We start from the raw sequence: 18044 nt of genomic DNA, 5'->3' as shown, positions 1-18044 counted from the left end.
CCTGCAATAGCAACAACATCATATCTTCTTTTTTTTGGAGGACTGGGTTAAGAGATTGTCAAAAAAGTTATCCTATTGTAATGTGATGAGATAAGTATTACAGGAGAAACATAATTTACTAAAAAATTTGCTTCCTCACAGATGGGAAGAAGTTTCATATATTTGCAATGAAATCATGTCTTCAGTATTTTACTAAGAGCACAATTAAAAAATATAAATTTTCGATGTTGAAGGTTGTTTCACAAAATAAATGACAATAGTATTTGAAAAATGGAATCTTGTTTTGTTGAGAATCAGCTACAACAAAACCATTGATGTAATATACAATGTTTTTTCCATGTATGTACATGTGATGGTTGTTGAAAGCTATTGGAAAAAGTTGTTAAGTATCTTTCATAGAATGGGTATCTTGAAAATAAAGGCAATTTATTCAAAAAAGCAAACATCTTCATTAGAAAAATCTCTTTACTTAAAATTATTTCCAAGACAATTGTGAAACAAGTAGTGCATTTTTGGTTTTGGATGCAGTTGTGCATGAGTTATTGAGGAAAATGCATACTATGCACTATTCCACTGAGAAAATGGAATGCAAAAGCACATTTTTTTTTTTTTACAATTAGTAGTTACATTTTGTACCAATCTGGGATTAAACTCAAGATCTCTGCTATACCAGATCAAATGCTCACCGATAATGAGGTCATGTTCTGTTGACCTTCCCATTCACCAATCAGATTAAAGCTTTCATGTTTATGACAGTCAAACATATCATTTGGAATATAATGTTTCTTACGATAACTCACCCTGACATGAAATGCAACACTTAAAGGTGTAACAAGAACTCCAAAGATCACCAGAACATTATTGGCACTCGTCAAATATTATTATAAGTAGATCTTGATTTTAATCCGTTTGGTTTCATATATATCTAACTGATGAATAACAGATTAGTCTTTCATAACCCATTTAATCCAGTCCAACTTGCTCCATACCCATTTAATTCAGGTCCATTTGGGGGGACCCGAGTGGCTGAGTGGTCTAAAGTACTCACTGTTATATATCACTGCCATCTCACCTCTGTCTGCGTGGGTTCAAGTCTTGGGCTCAGCCAATGTGGATACATGAGAAAGCTTGCCAGCAGCTTCTCGTGGGTCAGTGGTTCTTTCCAGGGTTTTTCCTTGTTCTTCCTCCACCATTTATTCTGGTTGCCATGTACAGCCTATCTTGTCCCGAAAAATGGCATTAAACCCTACAACAACAGGTCCATCTGAAGTGATAGTTTGTCATGTGTACAAAATCCACTTTACTTGCATTGGCATAAGGGTAGATGTTTTCAGGTTGATTGAGACCTTATATGAGACTACATCTCTGCTGCCCTCTGGTGTACTGAATTGAGCAATCACCATGATGTAAGTCTTAGGGATGCAACTTGTACTTGTTTGAAGATAACATGCAAAGAATGATGACATCTTCATGAGTAACTTGATTAAGCAACCTAACTACTGCAGTAGGGATTGAGTCTGTTTGCTTGAAAATGCATGGAAGTGAATATTGGTCTTACTTTATAGTGTTATGACTCTGTTGTCTAAAACCAATTAACAGAAAAGAGTGAAAACCATCAAGTCTAGTGAAATTCAACAGTAAATTTATTTCCCAAGAATACAAAGTGAAAATTTGAAAAGGCCTTACATTATTTTGAATTAAATCCCAAATAGTCCTGAAAGTATTATCACAAGTCCAAAAGTTCCAAATGAACTCTAATGGTGTTCTGAATGAATTCCAATCTCAGATATACTGATGTACCAATAGCCTTTTGTATTGTTGATGTGCTAACAGTCTTGATGTATCATGACATGATTCAGAATGGCTCTAAATGAATTCAACAATGATTCTAAAATTGTGGTTTCGTCCAAAAGTATTAATGAGCACTTTGTACTTCAAATGAATAATATAAATAAATTCATTCTTGCAAATTTAAACTGAACACAGTAAAATGACTGATTTCACTTAAGAGGATAGAGTAAATAATTCTGATGTAAAGAACCTAAATATAAGAACCTAAGACACAATAAGACCTGGATGAGAGTGAAAAAGTTAATTTCCAGAATATTTTAAGTTGAAAACAAGGTCAGGTCTATTACTTAAATGTTAATAAAGAACATGAAAAACATCAGATTGACCAGGAATTCATGAGGGGAAAAACAATGTCTTGAACTCAAATCCAAGTAAAAATGTTTCCTCAAGTAACAATTATCTTAAAACATAATCTACAATCATAGACAAAAATTAGCTACGTTATGCATTGTTTACAAAAATGACACAGTATATAATCATAGACAAAAAGCCAAACACACAATACAAATTAATATACATGACAACAGAGATAGATACATTGTCACCCAATAATGTATCACTTGTTTTGAGTTTGTGTTTTTATTCAAATGACTAATCCACAGAATTAAGTATACCTGAATATGTAGTGTTTAACCAATCCTAAAAAATTTGGTAACCATAAATTTATAAGCAGTTTACAGTAGAAAGTTTTTACATACCAAAACCTTGTTTTTATAATTTAGTAAAACTACACGGTAGGCCAGTGGAACTTCCAAGGCATATCTATTTATATGTAGATAACCTGATGAAACCTTCCTGCCATTACAGCAATTGTTCATGTTTTGAACACATTTTTCAACTTATTGGACTTGAAAATTTTATGTAAACTTTGTCAGCATGATTAATCAAACCCACTTGAGGTAGGAAAAATGAAATTTGGTGTGCTTGTTTGTATTCACATCTTCATGAAGTGGTTAGATTTTCATGCTGTTAGAGCATTTTTTCAAATTTTGAATTATTTGGGACGTTTTGATTTGCATTTGGGGCATATGTGTTTTACAAACACAATTCTAATAACTTGTTCAGAATTCCCAAAGAAGGAGATTAAAAACTTCATGTGTCTGTTGTATGCAATATTTTGAAAACTCTTTTTAATTTCTAGACCACAAGAAATTGATGAAGCAGCCAGAAGACGTTTTGTCAAAAGGCTGTATATTCCATTACCAGAAGCAGTTGCGAGAAAGCAGATTGTAGTCAATCTACTTTGTCAGCAGAGTCATCATCTTTCAGAAGAAGAATTAGGCATGATCTGTCAACAATCAGAAGGTATCCATGATATTTATAATCAAATCTTTCATTTTTTTACCTTGTTCAGATTTAGTGATCAGTGCAATAGTTAAACAACCCAATCGCTTTAGGAGCAAAATGGGCTAATTACAAAGCTTAATAATATTTGCTCTCTAGATTTATAAGCTTTATTTTAAAGAACAGGAATTTCTATATTTCAAAACTTTTAAGATGAAAGTGTCACCAGATGTCTTCTGTCCATGCCACCTGTTATGATCTATCTGAATATGCAAGCTGAAAAAGAACAGGACAGTGGGTGTGATGATCTACCAACAAGACAGCCTTACTAAGATCCAGCCATGGATAGGACTAAATAAAGAACAGGACAATGCACCATGGGTGTGTTGATTACCAACAAGACAACCTTACTAAGATCTAGCCACGGAATGGACTGAGTAAAGAACAGGACAATGCACCATGGGTGTGATGATCTACCATCAAGACAGCCTTACTAAGATCCAGCCACGGAATGGACTGAATAAAGAACAGGACAATGCACCATGGGTGTGATGATCTACCATCAAGACAGCCGTACTAAGATCCAGCCACAGATAGGACTGAAAAAAGAAAGGACAGTGCACAATGGGTGTGATGATCTACCATCAAGACAGCCTTACTAAGATCCAGCCATGGATAGGACTGAATAAAGAGCAGGACAGTGCACCATGGGTGTGATGATCTACCAACAAGACAGTCTTACTAAGATCCAGCCACAGAATAGACCGAGTAAAGTTTCAAGGCTGATACAGTGTTGTCATCCTTAGAATACTTGAGGTTGCTTCCCCAGTCAATTAAAATGAGAGAAATTAATGAACATCATTCAGGAAGAATTTGTGACCTGGGGAATGCTATTGCTTTGTTATGAACAAGCCATGTAGTAGCAAAGTTTTCATCACACTTGCACAAACCTCACTCCAGTGCATTCAATACTGACCTCTCAGCTATAGATAACAAATTTATTGGTGGTTCACATATCCTCAGAGTTTTATAAAGTGGATAAAAACATATACCATGTCACTTCAAACCTGATTCAAAATGTCACAGTGCTAGATTTGGCTTAATTGGTGATTTTCTGACTTGTGGAAAAATCAGGCAAAAACCATGCCTGGGAGGCATTGGCTGCTGGAAAATTGGGCAGTGACCATGCCTAGGAGGTGATGGCATGAATTGCTAGGGTTATTAACAGGGTAGCTAGCTCACCATTACATGGTCAGTGTGCTGTCTCTGTGAATCTTGACCTCATACGAAGTGACTCTTGTTTGCACACTACATCGCTTAAGCCACATTGTACCCAATCATTATGGATGACACTGTTTAGCTTACCTTTACTCTTTAGTGGAAATATTAAAGACACTTGGAGGCAGGCAGCTCAAGAACTGTCCCTTCAGTTAGCCTTGCAACCATTCAGGCTATTAGGGCCAATCAGCTCTTGCCTCAGTGGAAGGACAGTCAGCAGGCCAAGGTCAAGGGATCTTTTAGGTCAAAGGTTCAGTTCAGATTACAGCCTAATATCAGGAGGCAACAACCTAACCAGTTTAGGCTGCAAGGGAGGTAAGAAAACAAGTTTCTCCACCTCCAAGCCTCCTAATGCTAGACGTTGTTCCACTAACCTTACTGTGTGCAGAAAGCCTACCAATGGGTGCCAGACTCCTGAAGTTCCACTGAATCACCATATTTCCTCAGAATGGGTGGGAAATACAGGTGATTTTGGAGGGGCTTCATATTTCATTTATGCAACCTCCTCTTTCCTCTTCTCTTTTCATGGACATACTGTCAGATTGGGATGACAGTTTTGTACAGCAGGAGATACAGTCACTTGTTGACAAACAAACGGTGGAGATTGTGCAAAAACCATTATCTCCGGGGCTTTATTTGAGGTTTTTTCTTATCCAGAACGTAAATGGCAAGTTAAGGCCAGACATCAGCTTGAGTTTGCCTCAACCAATACAGTATGCCACTGAAAATCAAGATGGAGATGGTGAGAGTGATTCAACTCTCCATCAGAAGGGATGATTATGCCATCAATATCAGTTTGATAGATGCATATTTTCATGTTCGTATTCACCCTGTGCCATTTAAATTTCTCTGTTTGTCTTGACATGGTTTATCAGGTTCAGGTCCTGTCCTTTGGCCTAAACATCAGCCAATGGACTTTTATAAAAATCATGGACTGCTTATCAGCCTGTTCGGTCAGCTTCATCTACAACAATGAAGGTGGGGCCCCAAGTGGCCGAGTGGTCTAAAGCACTCACTATTACGAATCACTGCCATCTCACCTCTGTCTGCGTGAGTTCGATTCTCAGGCTCGGCTAACGTGGGTACAAGAGAAAGCCTGCTAGTAGCTTCTCGTGGGTCAATGGTTCTTCTGGGGGTTTTCCAGGGTTCTTCCTCCACCAATTATACTGGCCGCCATGTATGGCCTATCTTGTGCTGAAAAGTGGCGTTAAACCCTATAACAACAACAGCAACAACGATGAAAGTGTTCTTGGATGACAGCCTCCAGAAACATATAGTTAGTTTTATTCTCCTCAGTGGCAGAAATGATTTCCTGTCATTTTGAATCATCTAGATATTTTCTGGAACCGGGAGAAGTCTGAAGTCATGTCCAGTGGTTTTGTTTACATCTGGGTATGGAGTTTCTCACCAACTTCAATCTGGTAATGCTGCCACGTGTTTTTTTTGTACAGATCATAGAACTTGTCAAGTCCATTTCCGACAGGACTAGGATTTAAGTGAGAGAGTTCTTGCAACTCAGATTATTCAGTGCGGTGGCGGACTGAATCCAGTTCAGCCATCTATTTTTGTATCCGTTACAGATGACCCTGCTGGCCCAATGGTGCCCCTTTACAAATCCCCTTCATCAAAAAGTCATGATCACACATGAGGTATGATCATTCCTATGTTAGTGATGCAGGTCAGATTGGCGCATGACAGGGATTCCTCTGGAGCATCCCCAAGTGGAAATGACAGTATGTACTTATGCGAGTATGTATGTTTGACATGCCCACCTGTTTTTGGACTTTGCTTTGTTCACCATCATGTGGGAGCCAGACGATCAGCCTCTCCACATCAACTTTCTTGAAATGAAGGCTGTTATCAGTGTCTTTTAGTTTCAGAAGGATCAATTATTAGGAAAAACAGTCCTAATTATGACTGACAACTCTGTAGTAGTGACCTACCTCCTCAAACTGTGGCATCATATCACTCAACCAGTGTGTTCTGATTTAGCAGTTTGTACATTGGTATGATCCAGACCAAGAAACTTGGGTAATGGAAACACTGTCAGTCAGTTGGGAGAGATTATGGGCCTTCATCTGCCCTTCTACAATACTGGTATTAAAAATAATCCAATAGTTACAGGGTTAGAACTGCAAGTCCTTGGTGACCAATTTACTCAATCTCACGATAGAATTTGCCCAGGAAGAATCCAGCCAAACCAAGTCTTCTGAAATGAACAACCCTGCATGGACTGTTTTCTTCTTCACACATGGCTCTTGTTTGGACAGCTGTAGGAGAAAAAAAAATTAAACCTTTGATTGTGGAGAGATTCTCACGAGCAAGAGGGGCTATCAGAGTCATCTTGCAGTTCTTCAGAGTGAAGGGTCTCTTCATTCTGAAGGTCTGTGAGTGAAGGTGGTGAGTTTTCTGGGACTGGCCAACTTTTTATCTGGCTCTGTGATGAGAAGCATTTGGATAAATTATCAGTAAAAAGAACTGCTCCATGATATCAGGCACAACTCCAGCATCATGGTCGATGTGATACCAGTCAGAATGAAGATTTATCAGATCTGTTAACCATTTGTGATCTGAATCGACCAAAATCTCTGACCCTGTTTCCAAAATGGCATCTCTCCTGGGATTTGACCTGAATTCGTTCAGATAAATTTGAGCCTTTAGCCTGCGCTTTTGTTGAAGTTTCCCTACAAAACAAACTTCCTGATAGCATTAGCTTTTGCATGCAGGATGTGCGAGTTACATGCCCTTTTCATTGACTGGACTATCTTCTATTTAGATGAAATGCTTAAGTGGTCCTCTTTGTAGCCAAAAATAGGTTACTGTCAGTTGGTAACCAGAGAGTTGTCATACACTCGTCCATGGACATATTGAGAGCAGCAGCCATGCAAGACCATGTTCATGCCCTCAAGGTGTATTTGAAGCAAGTCATGGCACATGCAAGCAACTCTTCCTCCTGGTGAAAGCTGGGACGCAGGATGTCACCTCTCAAGCCCGATCTTTGTGGTTGAAGTGAGTTAAACTCTCTGCATACTCCGATTTCTTAAAAGATCAGTTGCCTCAGAAAGATTTCAGCTGATGAAATCAGTGCATTTTATGCAAGCCTTGCTTTCAAATATGTCTCAATTCAAGGCATAACAATTTGGCATACAGAAACAACCTTCTCCAGTTTTTATCTTGGAGATTTAGCATCACAGAGACAGACTTTGAATTGGGTAGGTCTGGTGGTGGCAGTCTAAATGACCATGAAATGCAATTAAAAGTCAACACAACCTATAAGCTTTACTTGATTTGACAAGGAAAATTTGTCAGATTTCAGTAATCATTTTCATAATCAGAGATAGGGATCACAAATCATATGACCTTAGGCTGCGTTGCTTGTCAGATGAAGAGAACAGGTTATTGTTCTCTTGCACAATCCAGCAGCTGTTCCTTAGGTACCCAGGGTATAAGTCAGATGTTCAGCATTCCCTCCTCTTATTATTATTTAAGACTGCTTCGGTGGCCTAGTGGTTATAGCATCTACTTTGGATGAGAGAGGTTGCAGGTTTAAACCCCAGCCAAGTCATACTAAAGACTTATAAAAATGGTACTAACAGCTGCCTCGCTAGTTGCTCAGCATTAAGAGGTTAATGTTAGGACTGGTCAGTCTTGTGTCAGGATAATGTGACTGGTTGGGACATACTGCTACATGTATGTGGCATGATGTCCATGTGCTAGACATCACAATAAACTGCCACACTGCAGATATCCTAGCAAAATGACTGGAATTTTTAAAAAAATCTATTTTAAAAATCCAATTCACACCCACCCTCCTTATTACTTGTTCTCCTCAATGTGATCAGGGAATGTATCCGAGTGGGAAAGCAAATTATTAAGTAAATTATGTTTCACGATGAATCCTTACCCAACTGCAGTACTTAAAACCCCTCCAAATCACCCTGACATGTGAGCATCATTGTCGGTATATTACTCAGCTTCAAGCTTCGTTGATACCTGGTGGTGGCAAGGGAAGGTAATGGGTGAGAATTATTGTCCTTTGTCTATATCAGATAGACAGACAATATGTATTTTCATCTTTTTAGAAGATTTGAATTCATGAGGTAGCAGGCTCATATCCTAATGTTAACGTGATTGGGTAACTGTTCTGAGAAAATTTATTTGCTTAAAAATTTGCTATCTCTACAAGCCTTATGTTCAAATGCATTTTGGTCGAAGCTGTATAAAAAAATCCATTAGCAGGCATGCACAGTGAACCTTTTGTTGTTGAGTTTAATTATAGTAGGCATGTGCCACTTTTTTCTGACTGCACAGTTAACCTTATCAAGCTTCTGTCTATGAGTTCTAGCACTGCATAGGTAAGAATTGAATCTCATGGGTCCAATGGCACCACCAGACCTAGCTGAGATTGGCACAGCCACCTCACAGGCATGGGTTAGGCACTTTTGCTGGATTCACCTTAATTTTTTTTTGGTTAGCTATTGGTTGTATTTTCTGCATGTTATTAGAGTGGTATATCCTTTATATATGCTCATGCATTTCCTCTTACATCAACAATTCTCTCAATGTTAATGTGATTGGGGAATGTATTCAAAAGAAAAAGTAATGAGACCAAAAAAAAGTAAATTATGTTTCTTTAAGAATACTTGTATGATTACATTACTATGAACCTCATCCACACATCCCTGAAAATGCAATCATCCTTGTTGATGTACTGCATAGCTTAAACTGGTACATATCTGGCAAGAGTTTCTTTTATTTGTCAATATAGTCAAAATTTAAATCAGTCCAGGATTCAGTAGGAAGCAGAGTTTATTTCCTGATATGATCAGAAAGTATTTTCTGATAAACATAATTGACTAAAACATATTACTTTCTCTTGGTAATGATGTTGACATAAATTTTTATTTTTGTGTTTGGGTGTAATTTTTAGATAACATTTTTTAGATGGTTGGCCTTGCTTGGTTATATTAGATTTGAAAATATTGTAGTTTCTGTTGTGATGACTGTGAAGTTACATGATTAATGGACATCCACCATATTTGTGTCAGTGAAATAGGGAAAGAAAAACTATTTGTTAACACCCAGTCACCTTCTCACTTTCACAGCAAGGTGAACCCTCAACAATGTTTTGCTGTTGGCGTGTTCAGCCTCTCATAACATATATTAATGTAAAGAAAACATTCCAAACATTTGCCCCATGTATATGTTCTGACAATTTTTAAGTGAAGTAAAATTGACATTCCAAGCACATGTATGCCCATGTACAATTTAAGTACATGTACCTTTTAGATCATAACCTATAATGGCCTTTTGTATTTAAAGTTCTTTGTTGTTTTTTAGCTTGCTTATTTGGATCCAGTTCACAGTATGTACAATTTCAGTATATATATTTCTGTGTGTCACACATTGAATATGCTTCATTCAGTTTTGTTGGTCAGTCATATGTTGAATCCATGACATTTAGATTATTTTGTTCGGTGTTATAGCAGTTGTATTATGGTAGATCCGTGGTTGACAATAAATCTGTTATCTAGTTGAAGGTCAAATATTGTGTCATGTTTTAGGATTTTACACTATCATTTTCTTTGACAAAAAATGCTGCAAAAAATCATTAAAACTAAACCAAAGTTTATGAAAGGATGAGAAAATAAACACAAATGCCTAATCGGCCAGAAATCTGCACATGTGGTTATCACCTGTTTTACATTGAGATATTTTGCTGTATTAATTATGTGTTACTACAGTTTATTCTGTGCTCTCTTCCCCCTCTGTGTGTGTGTGTTACTGTGTTACTCTGTGTGGGTGTGTGTGTGTGTGAAACCCCTTTTAGAAGTAGTAGGTGGTCTCTGTCAGCAAAGCATCCAAAGCTACATGTCTGTTTATTAAAACCCTGATATTTAATCTAAAAAAGAAACAAAATGTTCTATTAATCATGTATACAAAATGAATATCATCAGTCACAATTAGATAATCAGCAAATAAACATAGTATTAAATGGCTTACCTACAAGCATTTAGTTATTAATACATATACATCTCTCCCTCAATAACTCGCGCACAATGGGGTCCACAAACATAGACCGCACTATAAGTGAGGGCACAAGTTACCTCCAAAAATCCACTAGAGATATTTAAAATAATGTGTGTGTGTAGTCTAATGAAGTTGTTTGTGAATATTTATAAATTACACTAATTTTAAAAATGTCCAGTATGTGTACATGAAAACATCTAAACATCTGTGTATTGTTTTCTTGATTAGTCTGGTTCCTGGAGTGGTATTTAGTAGTATAGTGTCAGTGTAGGAGGGAACTAGACCAACTCTTGAGACACCACCAAACAAGATTCCATTTTTTTCAAAAACTAGCAACATTTATTTTGTGAGACAAATGTCTACATCAAAACTAAATTTTTGTATTATTCAGTTAGTACAATACTGATGTCATGATTTCATTGGAAGTAATAGTGAAACTTCTTATCATCCTTGAGGATATCTATGAGTGCCAGTTCAGGAATTCACTGAAACTTGTTTTCCCACAATGGTCCATATCTGCGAAACCAAGCTCTTTATTTTACAAGGACTTGGTTGCCTTGCTATCTTTGATCACAATTATGATTAAGTCAGTTATTTTAAGGTAGTTTACAATGAACACAATAACATTTATAAAAGTGTTCGATTGATCAATTGAAATGAGTTCACTCAACATATGATCAGTGCTGCTAGATCTTCAGCGTGTAGGATTTGCATGATTTGTTGTTGTTGTTGTTGTTTTGGGGCTTAACGCCATTTTTCAGCACACGATAGGCTATACATGGCGGCCAGTATTAATGGTGGAGGAAGAACCCGGGAAATCCCCGGAAAGAACCACCGACCCACGAGAAGCTACTGGCAAGCTTTCTCACATACCCACATTGGCTGAATCCTAGACTCGAACCGCCGCAGACAGAGGTGAGATGGCAGTGATCCGTAACGGAGAGCGCTTTAGACCACTCGGCCACTCGGGGCCCCCTGCATGATTTGTAACATTTTTTTAATTCCACCTCCTTTATTTGACTCAAACAATGTAATTAACATGATAATACAAAGGAGGCCAGCTTTTAATTCAGTGCAACAATACAACAAATACTTCTACAAGTCAATTATCAAAACATGGTCGGTACTTAATTACACTAACAAACGCTGGTGGAAATAGCTATTACGGTAGATTGACACATTTTGTGTTTAAATATTCATTGCATTTATGATGATTACACTTAAAAGGAACTAAAAGATAGAACTAAAACACAAATTTCACTTAATAATTTTTTTTATAATTGGCATGTAAATGTTAATGTACTGTCTACATTAGGAGTGACATTTTCATTTATCAAAATTTTCTTGAATATCTTTAAATATGGTGTACTAAGAATGTAATTTGGAAAGAAAATGTAACAAATTATATGACTTTTTGTTAAAAGTTGATCATTTAAAAATGTTGATTAAAATTTCCAGGTCCTATCTACCGTTTTTGACCATAAAACAAATGATATATGTACATTTTAGTTGCCAATTTTGATAGCGATTTTCTTCAAGTTAAACAAACGGGGATCAATTTTTGGGTATTTTCTGGTTTTAAAAAAATGGGATCCATGCCTGACCCCGTTTTATAAGTGGGTTCATGAGTTATCAGGGCATGAGTTATTGCAGGAGTGGTGTAATTAGCCTTAAAAGCTGGTTCTTTTGTATGGTGGAAAGACTTCTTATCAGCCCTAATCTGTGTCAGCATGTGTGACAAGTGTTGTTTTAACCACATGTGCCCTTCATACAGTTTCTGGGTCTGAGTTTCACAGATCAGAACACTACAATATATGTTGACCAAAATTAATCTGTTCCAGTGTGTATCAAGAATTTAGTAGCTAAATATATTTCCAAGTTTCAAGTGAGTTTCAAATTTACGGGATATTTTTAAGCATGAAATTGAAATTTGGGTTCAAAATTTGTTTTAGAGCTCAGGGGTTTCTGTTTACTGCAGAAAACATGATTTTAAAGAAGGAAAAATTAGTGACTAAAATAAATTAGGTCTTGAGGAATATTATGGTTGCATAATGAACAATGTAACAACCAGGGTCATTTTTAATTTTTGATTGTATAGATTAAACAATTAAAACAATATTTTCTGACCGCTCTGGTGGCCTAGTGGTCTAAAAATGGTACTAACAGCTGCCTCTCTAGGTGCTCAGCATTGAGAGGTTAGTGTTAGGTCTGGTCAGCCTGGTGTCAGGATAATGTGACTGGTTGGGATATCATGCTACTGCAGACATCGTAGCAATATGACTGGAAAATTGTTAAAGCTACATTTTAAATTTCTAAATCACACACACAATATTTTCTTGAAACAGGACAATGCATTGTCCAGGAAGAGATAAACTTAGTCCCAAAAGGTCATCCCCACCCAGCCAATGTATGACAAATATGCTGAAATGAAAACCTACCAAATATACTAGCTTACAACAAGGACCAACTAGCATGGACCTCGATCAGCAGAATAGGGGTCTGTTGTTTGTTCTACTAATTGCACCTAATTGCATAGATGCAGATCTGACAGCACATTATGCAATGGCAGGTCAGAGTCTATGCATTTTTCAGTTAGACCAGATTTATAGTGAGTAAATATGGTAAGAAATGATTCCCATTATCTTGCTTGCTTCCTGTGAATTGAATAAAACTTCTTGTTGCTCCATGCAATCACATAATTTCATATTGATTTGTCCAGGTATTCCAGTGGCTTTAACTGTGACACATATATTATTTATTATTCTGCCTGTAGGATTTTCGGGTGCAGATATGGCCAACCTGTGTCGTGAGGCAGCACTAGGGCCCATCAGAAGCATTTCATTTGGAGATATAGAGAGCATATCTGCAGATCAGGTATATTGTACCTAATTCCTATACATGGATGTAGCATTTGACCTGATGATGTTATGTATATTTTGTTTCAAAGTTTGAAGGCTATATATTTACATGTTGAAATTGTTGATATTAAAAGAAACTAAAGAATGGATGATAGTGAATGTACAGTGCAAGCCCGCTGTAACGCGAATTGAGATATAACGCGGTCATGGTGTGGCTCCCGAAATTTCATATATTCATTCACACATGAAAAAATATTTTTTGTTCAAAGTATATGAAATAGTGAATAACAAATTTATTATCATTATGGGGGAAGAGATCGTGTATGAATTCAAATTTAATATGATTGTGGTATGGTTCCTGAAATTTTAAATACATGTATGTGTATATTTCTCGTACCAGGAAAAAATATATTTTTTTCAGTACGAGAAATAGTGTGTAAAATGTTTATTATCATTTTGTGGGAAGAGTTCGCATATGAATTTTAATATAATACAATCATGGCATAGCTTCTAAAATTTAACAATATCACCAGGTTCTTGAAGTGTTATGCCAAAATAAACATTATTGGACATGTTACCAGTAAATAATGTCCGCTTTATTAGCTGGAAATTGAAATGGTATGAAATTGTACATGCATTCAGCTTTTAAAATAAAAATTTGTTAAAGTGACTTTGACCTTTGCAGGCCTACTGTACTTAGTTCTCGGGTTTTACATGTGTATGGGGTTTATTTATGAACTCGTTATTAATTTCCTATTTTTTTTATAAAAATATTTTACCATTTTGGTAACACAACTTCACAAATGCAATTCGTTCTCTGCACTTTGTGCAAAAAAAAATATTATCATTTTGGGGAAGAGATCGTGTATGAATTCGAATATAATATGATTGTGGCATGGTTCCTGAAATTTTAAATACATGTACATGTATTTTTCTCATACCTGGAAAAATACTTTTTACAAGTAAGAGAAATAGTGTGTAAAACGTTTATTATCATTTTGGGGAAGAGTTTGAGTATGAATTCGAATATAATACGATCGTGGCTTGGCTTCTGAAATTTAACATTTTCACCAGGTTCTTGAAGTGTTGTGCCAAAATAAACATTATCGGAAATGTTCCTTGTTACTGATCCATGAGTAAAGCCAGTAAGTCGTCTTTGTGATTGTCTTCAATTAATTCTGTATACCATCGTTGCTCAAACAATAGCCAATGTGTGTTTCTTTAAGTGCATACACAAACAAGTAGCAGACAATGCGGTGGTTGATTAAAGATTCTCACAATTTAATAAACATCAAAAAACAAAAGCCGCCAACATGTTTGCTGGGTTTGGCGGTGTTATTAGATGCAATCTGTTGACCAGCAAATAATGTCCGCTTTATTAGCTGGAAATTGAATGGGCATGAAATTGTACATGCATTCAGCTTTACATTTTTTAAAAAAGTGACTCGTGACCATTGCAGGCCTACTGCACTTAGTTCTCAGGTTTAAATGGGTATTGTGTTTGTTTATGAACTCGTTATTAATTACCTATATTTTATAAAAATATTTTACCGTTATGGAAAAGCAAGTTCACAAATGCAAATTGTTCTCTACACTTTGCAACATGATCAGTATAGTAGTTTTCACATGTTTCTTTCAATAGTCACAAAATCTGAAGCAAAAGCTATATGCATGCTGAAAGCATGTGTTGATTTGTAATTATTCTTGTTGTAGTCGTTCAAACGAATAGGCTTACAAGCGTTAATTATTGGAAATTTGCAGTGGATAAATGTACATGGAAACACATAAAATTTTAGCAGTATGAAATTTGTAAAGACACTGTTCATAGACACTGGAACGTAATGAACCATACACATGCTTCATCTTTCTTAACATAATTTTGCTGTTAATTTTTTCTATTGAATTCAGACACATAAAGATGTGGGACAAAATTATTGAATAGTTTAAAAAAATATGCAATTTTTTGCAATGGAATTACATATTTTATGTATTAATTTCAAGCCGACGGTACGATATCAGACGGCAGGTAAACAGTGTTGATACTGTGTTCATGCTATGTATTAGACGTTGAATTCAGATACAATGATCAGGGGAAAAAATATTGAATATTGTAAATCTGTGTGCAATTTTTCAATGGAATTACATGCATTATAGATGAACTGAATGCCACGATGGCACGATAGTAAACGGTGTTGATACCCTATTCATCATATACCGTAGACATGAATACATGTATATGTGCCAATGAGTTGTTCTCTCAAAAAAGTAAAATACTGCAAAACCCCGCAGTAACGCGACCCCGATATTAACGCGATCCAATTTTGTGGACCCCAATTATCGCGTTATAGCGGGGTTTCCACAGTATCAGTGGAAAAAAAATGTGTTCTCTTCTAACCGGATCATAAGACATTAGGACTTTATTGATTACTTCTCAAATCCAGCGAACATAATCTTATTTTTCAGCACCAACAACAATTTCTGAAGTCATCTACTTACCTAGATAGAAGACAGGGTAGAGTGATTTCCCCTTTCTATCTCCTGCTTAGTTTCTATCACCAACAAATTATTCACACAAAGATTGTCTAACTTCATCTTGTATGTCAGCACCATTGTGAATACCTGCTTTAGGGTATATATTGTTTCAGTAAATTTCTGTTTTTTGTTTTAGGAAATTGGGTCATGTAATTGTCAAGGACATTCTTATTAGCTTGTCTGGTAACATAACAGAAGACTATGGGTGATCTCATATCTCTCATTCATCATCTGTTATCAGATATATGTCAGGTAGTTATTACTACTCATACTAAACTACTGCCACAAAACGTTGCACATACATTCATTCCAAGGGCAAGTGGTCCTGAATGAAAATGGTATGGCTGTCACAGCAGCCATCTTGAAAACATGTTATTGCTACTTTTTCTGAATGGATGGACATATCAGCATGGGTTTGCGTGAGAAAGACTTCTTACAATGTCTGATTTTTCCTAAATGAAAATCGTGCCAATACTTCTCATGGTTTGAAAGTCATATTGGCATGGAGTTTTCACCAGAAGACTTATCTTGTCCAGTTCTCTTCTAACTGGATTATCTGTCATCAGATATCTGTCTGTTAGTTATCACAAGTTTGTTATTACTACTCTACTAAATTACTGCCACAAAACGTTACACATGAATTCATTCTAAGGTCAAGTTGATCATAAATAAAATTGATACTGCTCAGTTATCCAATATTGCCACAACAGCTGCCATCTTGAAAACCATGTTATCAATATTCAGCATGAATGGATTGGATGTTCATATTAACACTGAGTTTTCACAAAAAGACTTGTTATGATGTATAGTAGATCCTAAATATAAATGATGATTTGACATCCAACATGGCCACCACAACAACCATCTTGAAATTCTTGTTATTGCTGCTCCTTCTGAATGGAAAGTCATATTGACATTGGGTTTTCATGTGATGTTTAGTTGATCTTAAATAAAAAATATGCCAGTCTGATAGCCAACAACCATCTTGAAAATCTTGTTATTGCTAATCTTTTGTAATGGAAAGTCACATCAGCATGGGCTTTTATATGATGTTTAGTTTGTCTTAAATAAATATATGCCAATCTGATATTCAATATGGCTGCCAGTAGCCATCTTGGACTGTCTTATTGCTACTGAATCCTAGATGGAAAGCATTATCGATAAGTTTTTTTTACCTTAAGTCTATTTATGATATTTAGTTTGCCCTGAATGAAAATTGTGCCTATTTGACGTCAGAATCATTGCTACCATCTTCTCAATTTGTATTGACGTGGCATTTTCACCAGAAGTCTTCTTATCAGTTCCGTTTGGATCTGAATAAAAATGATGGCAATCTGAAATCTTGAAAATCTTGTCATCACTTTTCTATAATTGATGGTCATATCAACATAAAGTTTTGAGAAAGTAATTTTTAGGATAACTGGTTGGTTCTAAATGGAAATAGTGCCCCACAGATATCCAGTATGGCTGCCACAATGAACATATTGAAATGATTGTCATTAATTCCCTTTACAACTCTGGTGGTCTAGTGGTTAGAGCATCTGCCTCGGATGTGGGAGGTCGTGGATTCGATCCCTGGTTGAGTCGTACCAGAGACTTATAAAAATGGTACTAACAGCTGCCTTGCTTGGTGCTCAGCATTAAGAGGTTAGTGTTAGGACTGGTTGGCCTGGGGTCAGCATAATGTGACTGGGTGGGACATCATGCTACATGTCTGTGGCATGAGGCCCCAATGCTAGACATCACTATAAACTGTCACACTGCAGACATTGTAGCGATATGAGTCATATATTGTTAAAGCTACGTTAAAAATCCAAATCACACACACACATTAATTCTCTTAAATGGATGGTCATTTTGGCATGGGATTTTCCCCAAAAGTCTAAGTTTGTCCTAATTGATCTTGCAAGTAAAAGAGCTACCACGGGAACTAAGTTGACAATCTTCTATTGTTCAAGAATATCAGGGATGGTTTTAGTACTCAGAAGTTAAAAAGAAGTAATATTACAATAAGATATCACTGGATGCCACAAGGTATGCAAATCCATTGAAAGATCGACAGATGGAGGGACCATTTTGATTTAAACAGACTGACCCATTCTTGACAAGTCGTCAACAGGGACATTGAGCCTGCTAAAGATGTGTCTGATTTGGACTGTAATCTAGTGCTGGAAGCACTAGCACATCATTAGTCCTAGACCAGGAGGCAGC

General features: G+C 36.4%; 1 protein-coding gene across 6 annotated transcripts in view; it reads left to right on the top strand.

The window, feature by feature from the left end:
• LOC149803266 (fidgetin-like protein 1) overlaps positions 1–18044 on the top strand; it is a 109207-nt gene that overhangs the window by 89891 nt on the left and 1272 nt on the right. For 3 of the 6 annotated variants that reach the window (XM_089952922.1, XM_089952923.1, XM_089952920.1), the window contains 2 exons: positions 2993–3156; positions 13217–13317. The exons of 2 other annotated variants lie outside the window; for them this stretch is intronic. In XM_089952922.1, coding sequence (XP_089809048.1) covers positions 2993–3156; positions 13217–13317 — 265 coding nt within the window. The remainder of the gene's footprint in view (positions 1–2992; positions 3157–13216; positions 13318–18044) is intronic. One more of the 6 variants, XR_016420168.1, reaches the window with a different exon arrangement.

The sequence above is a fragment of the Sinohyriopsis cumingii genome, chromosome 3 (assembly GCF_028554795.1).
Source record: "Sinohyriopsis cumingii isolate HCF-2022 chromosome 3, ASM2855479v2, whole genome shotgun sequence".
NCBI classification, from domain to species: Eukaryota; Metazoa; Mollusca; class Bivalvia; order Unionida; family Unionidae; genus Sinohyriopsis; species Sinohyriopsis cumingii.
This window is presented reverse-complemented; position numbering and strand designations above follow the sequence as displayed.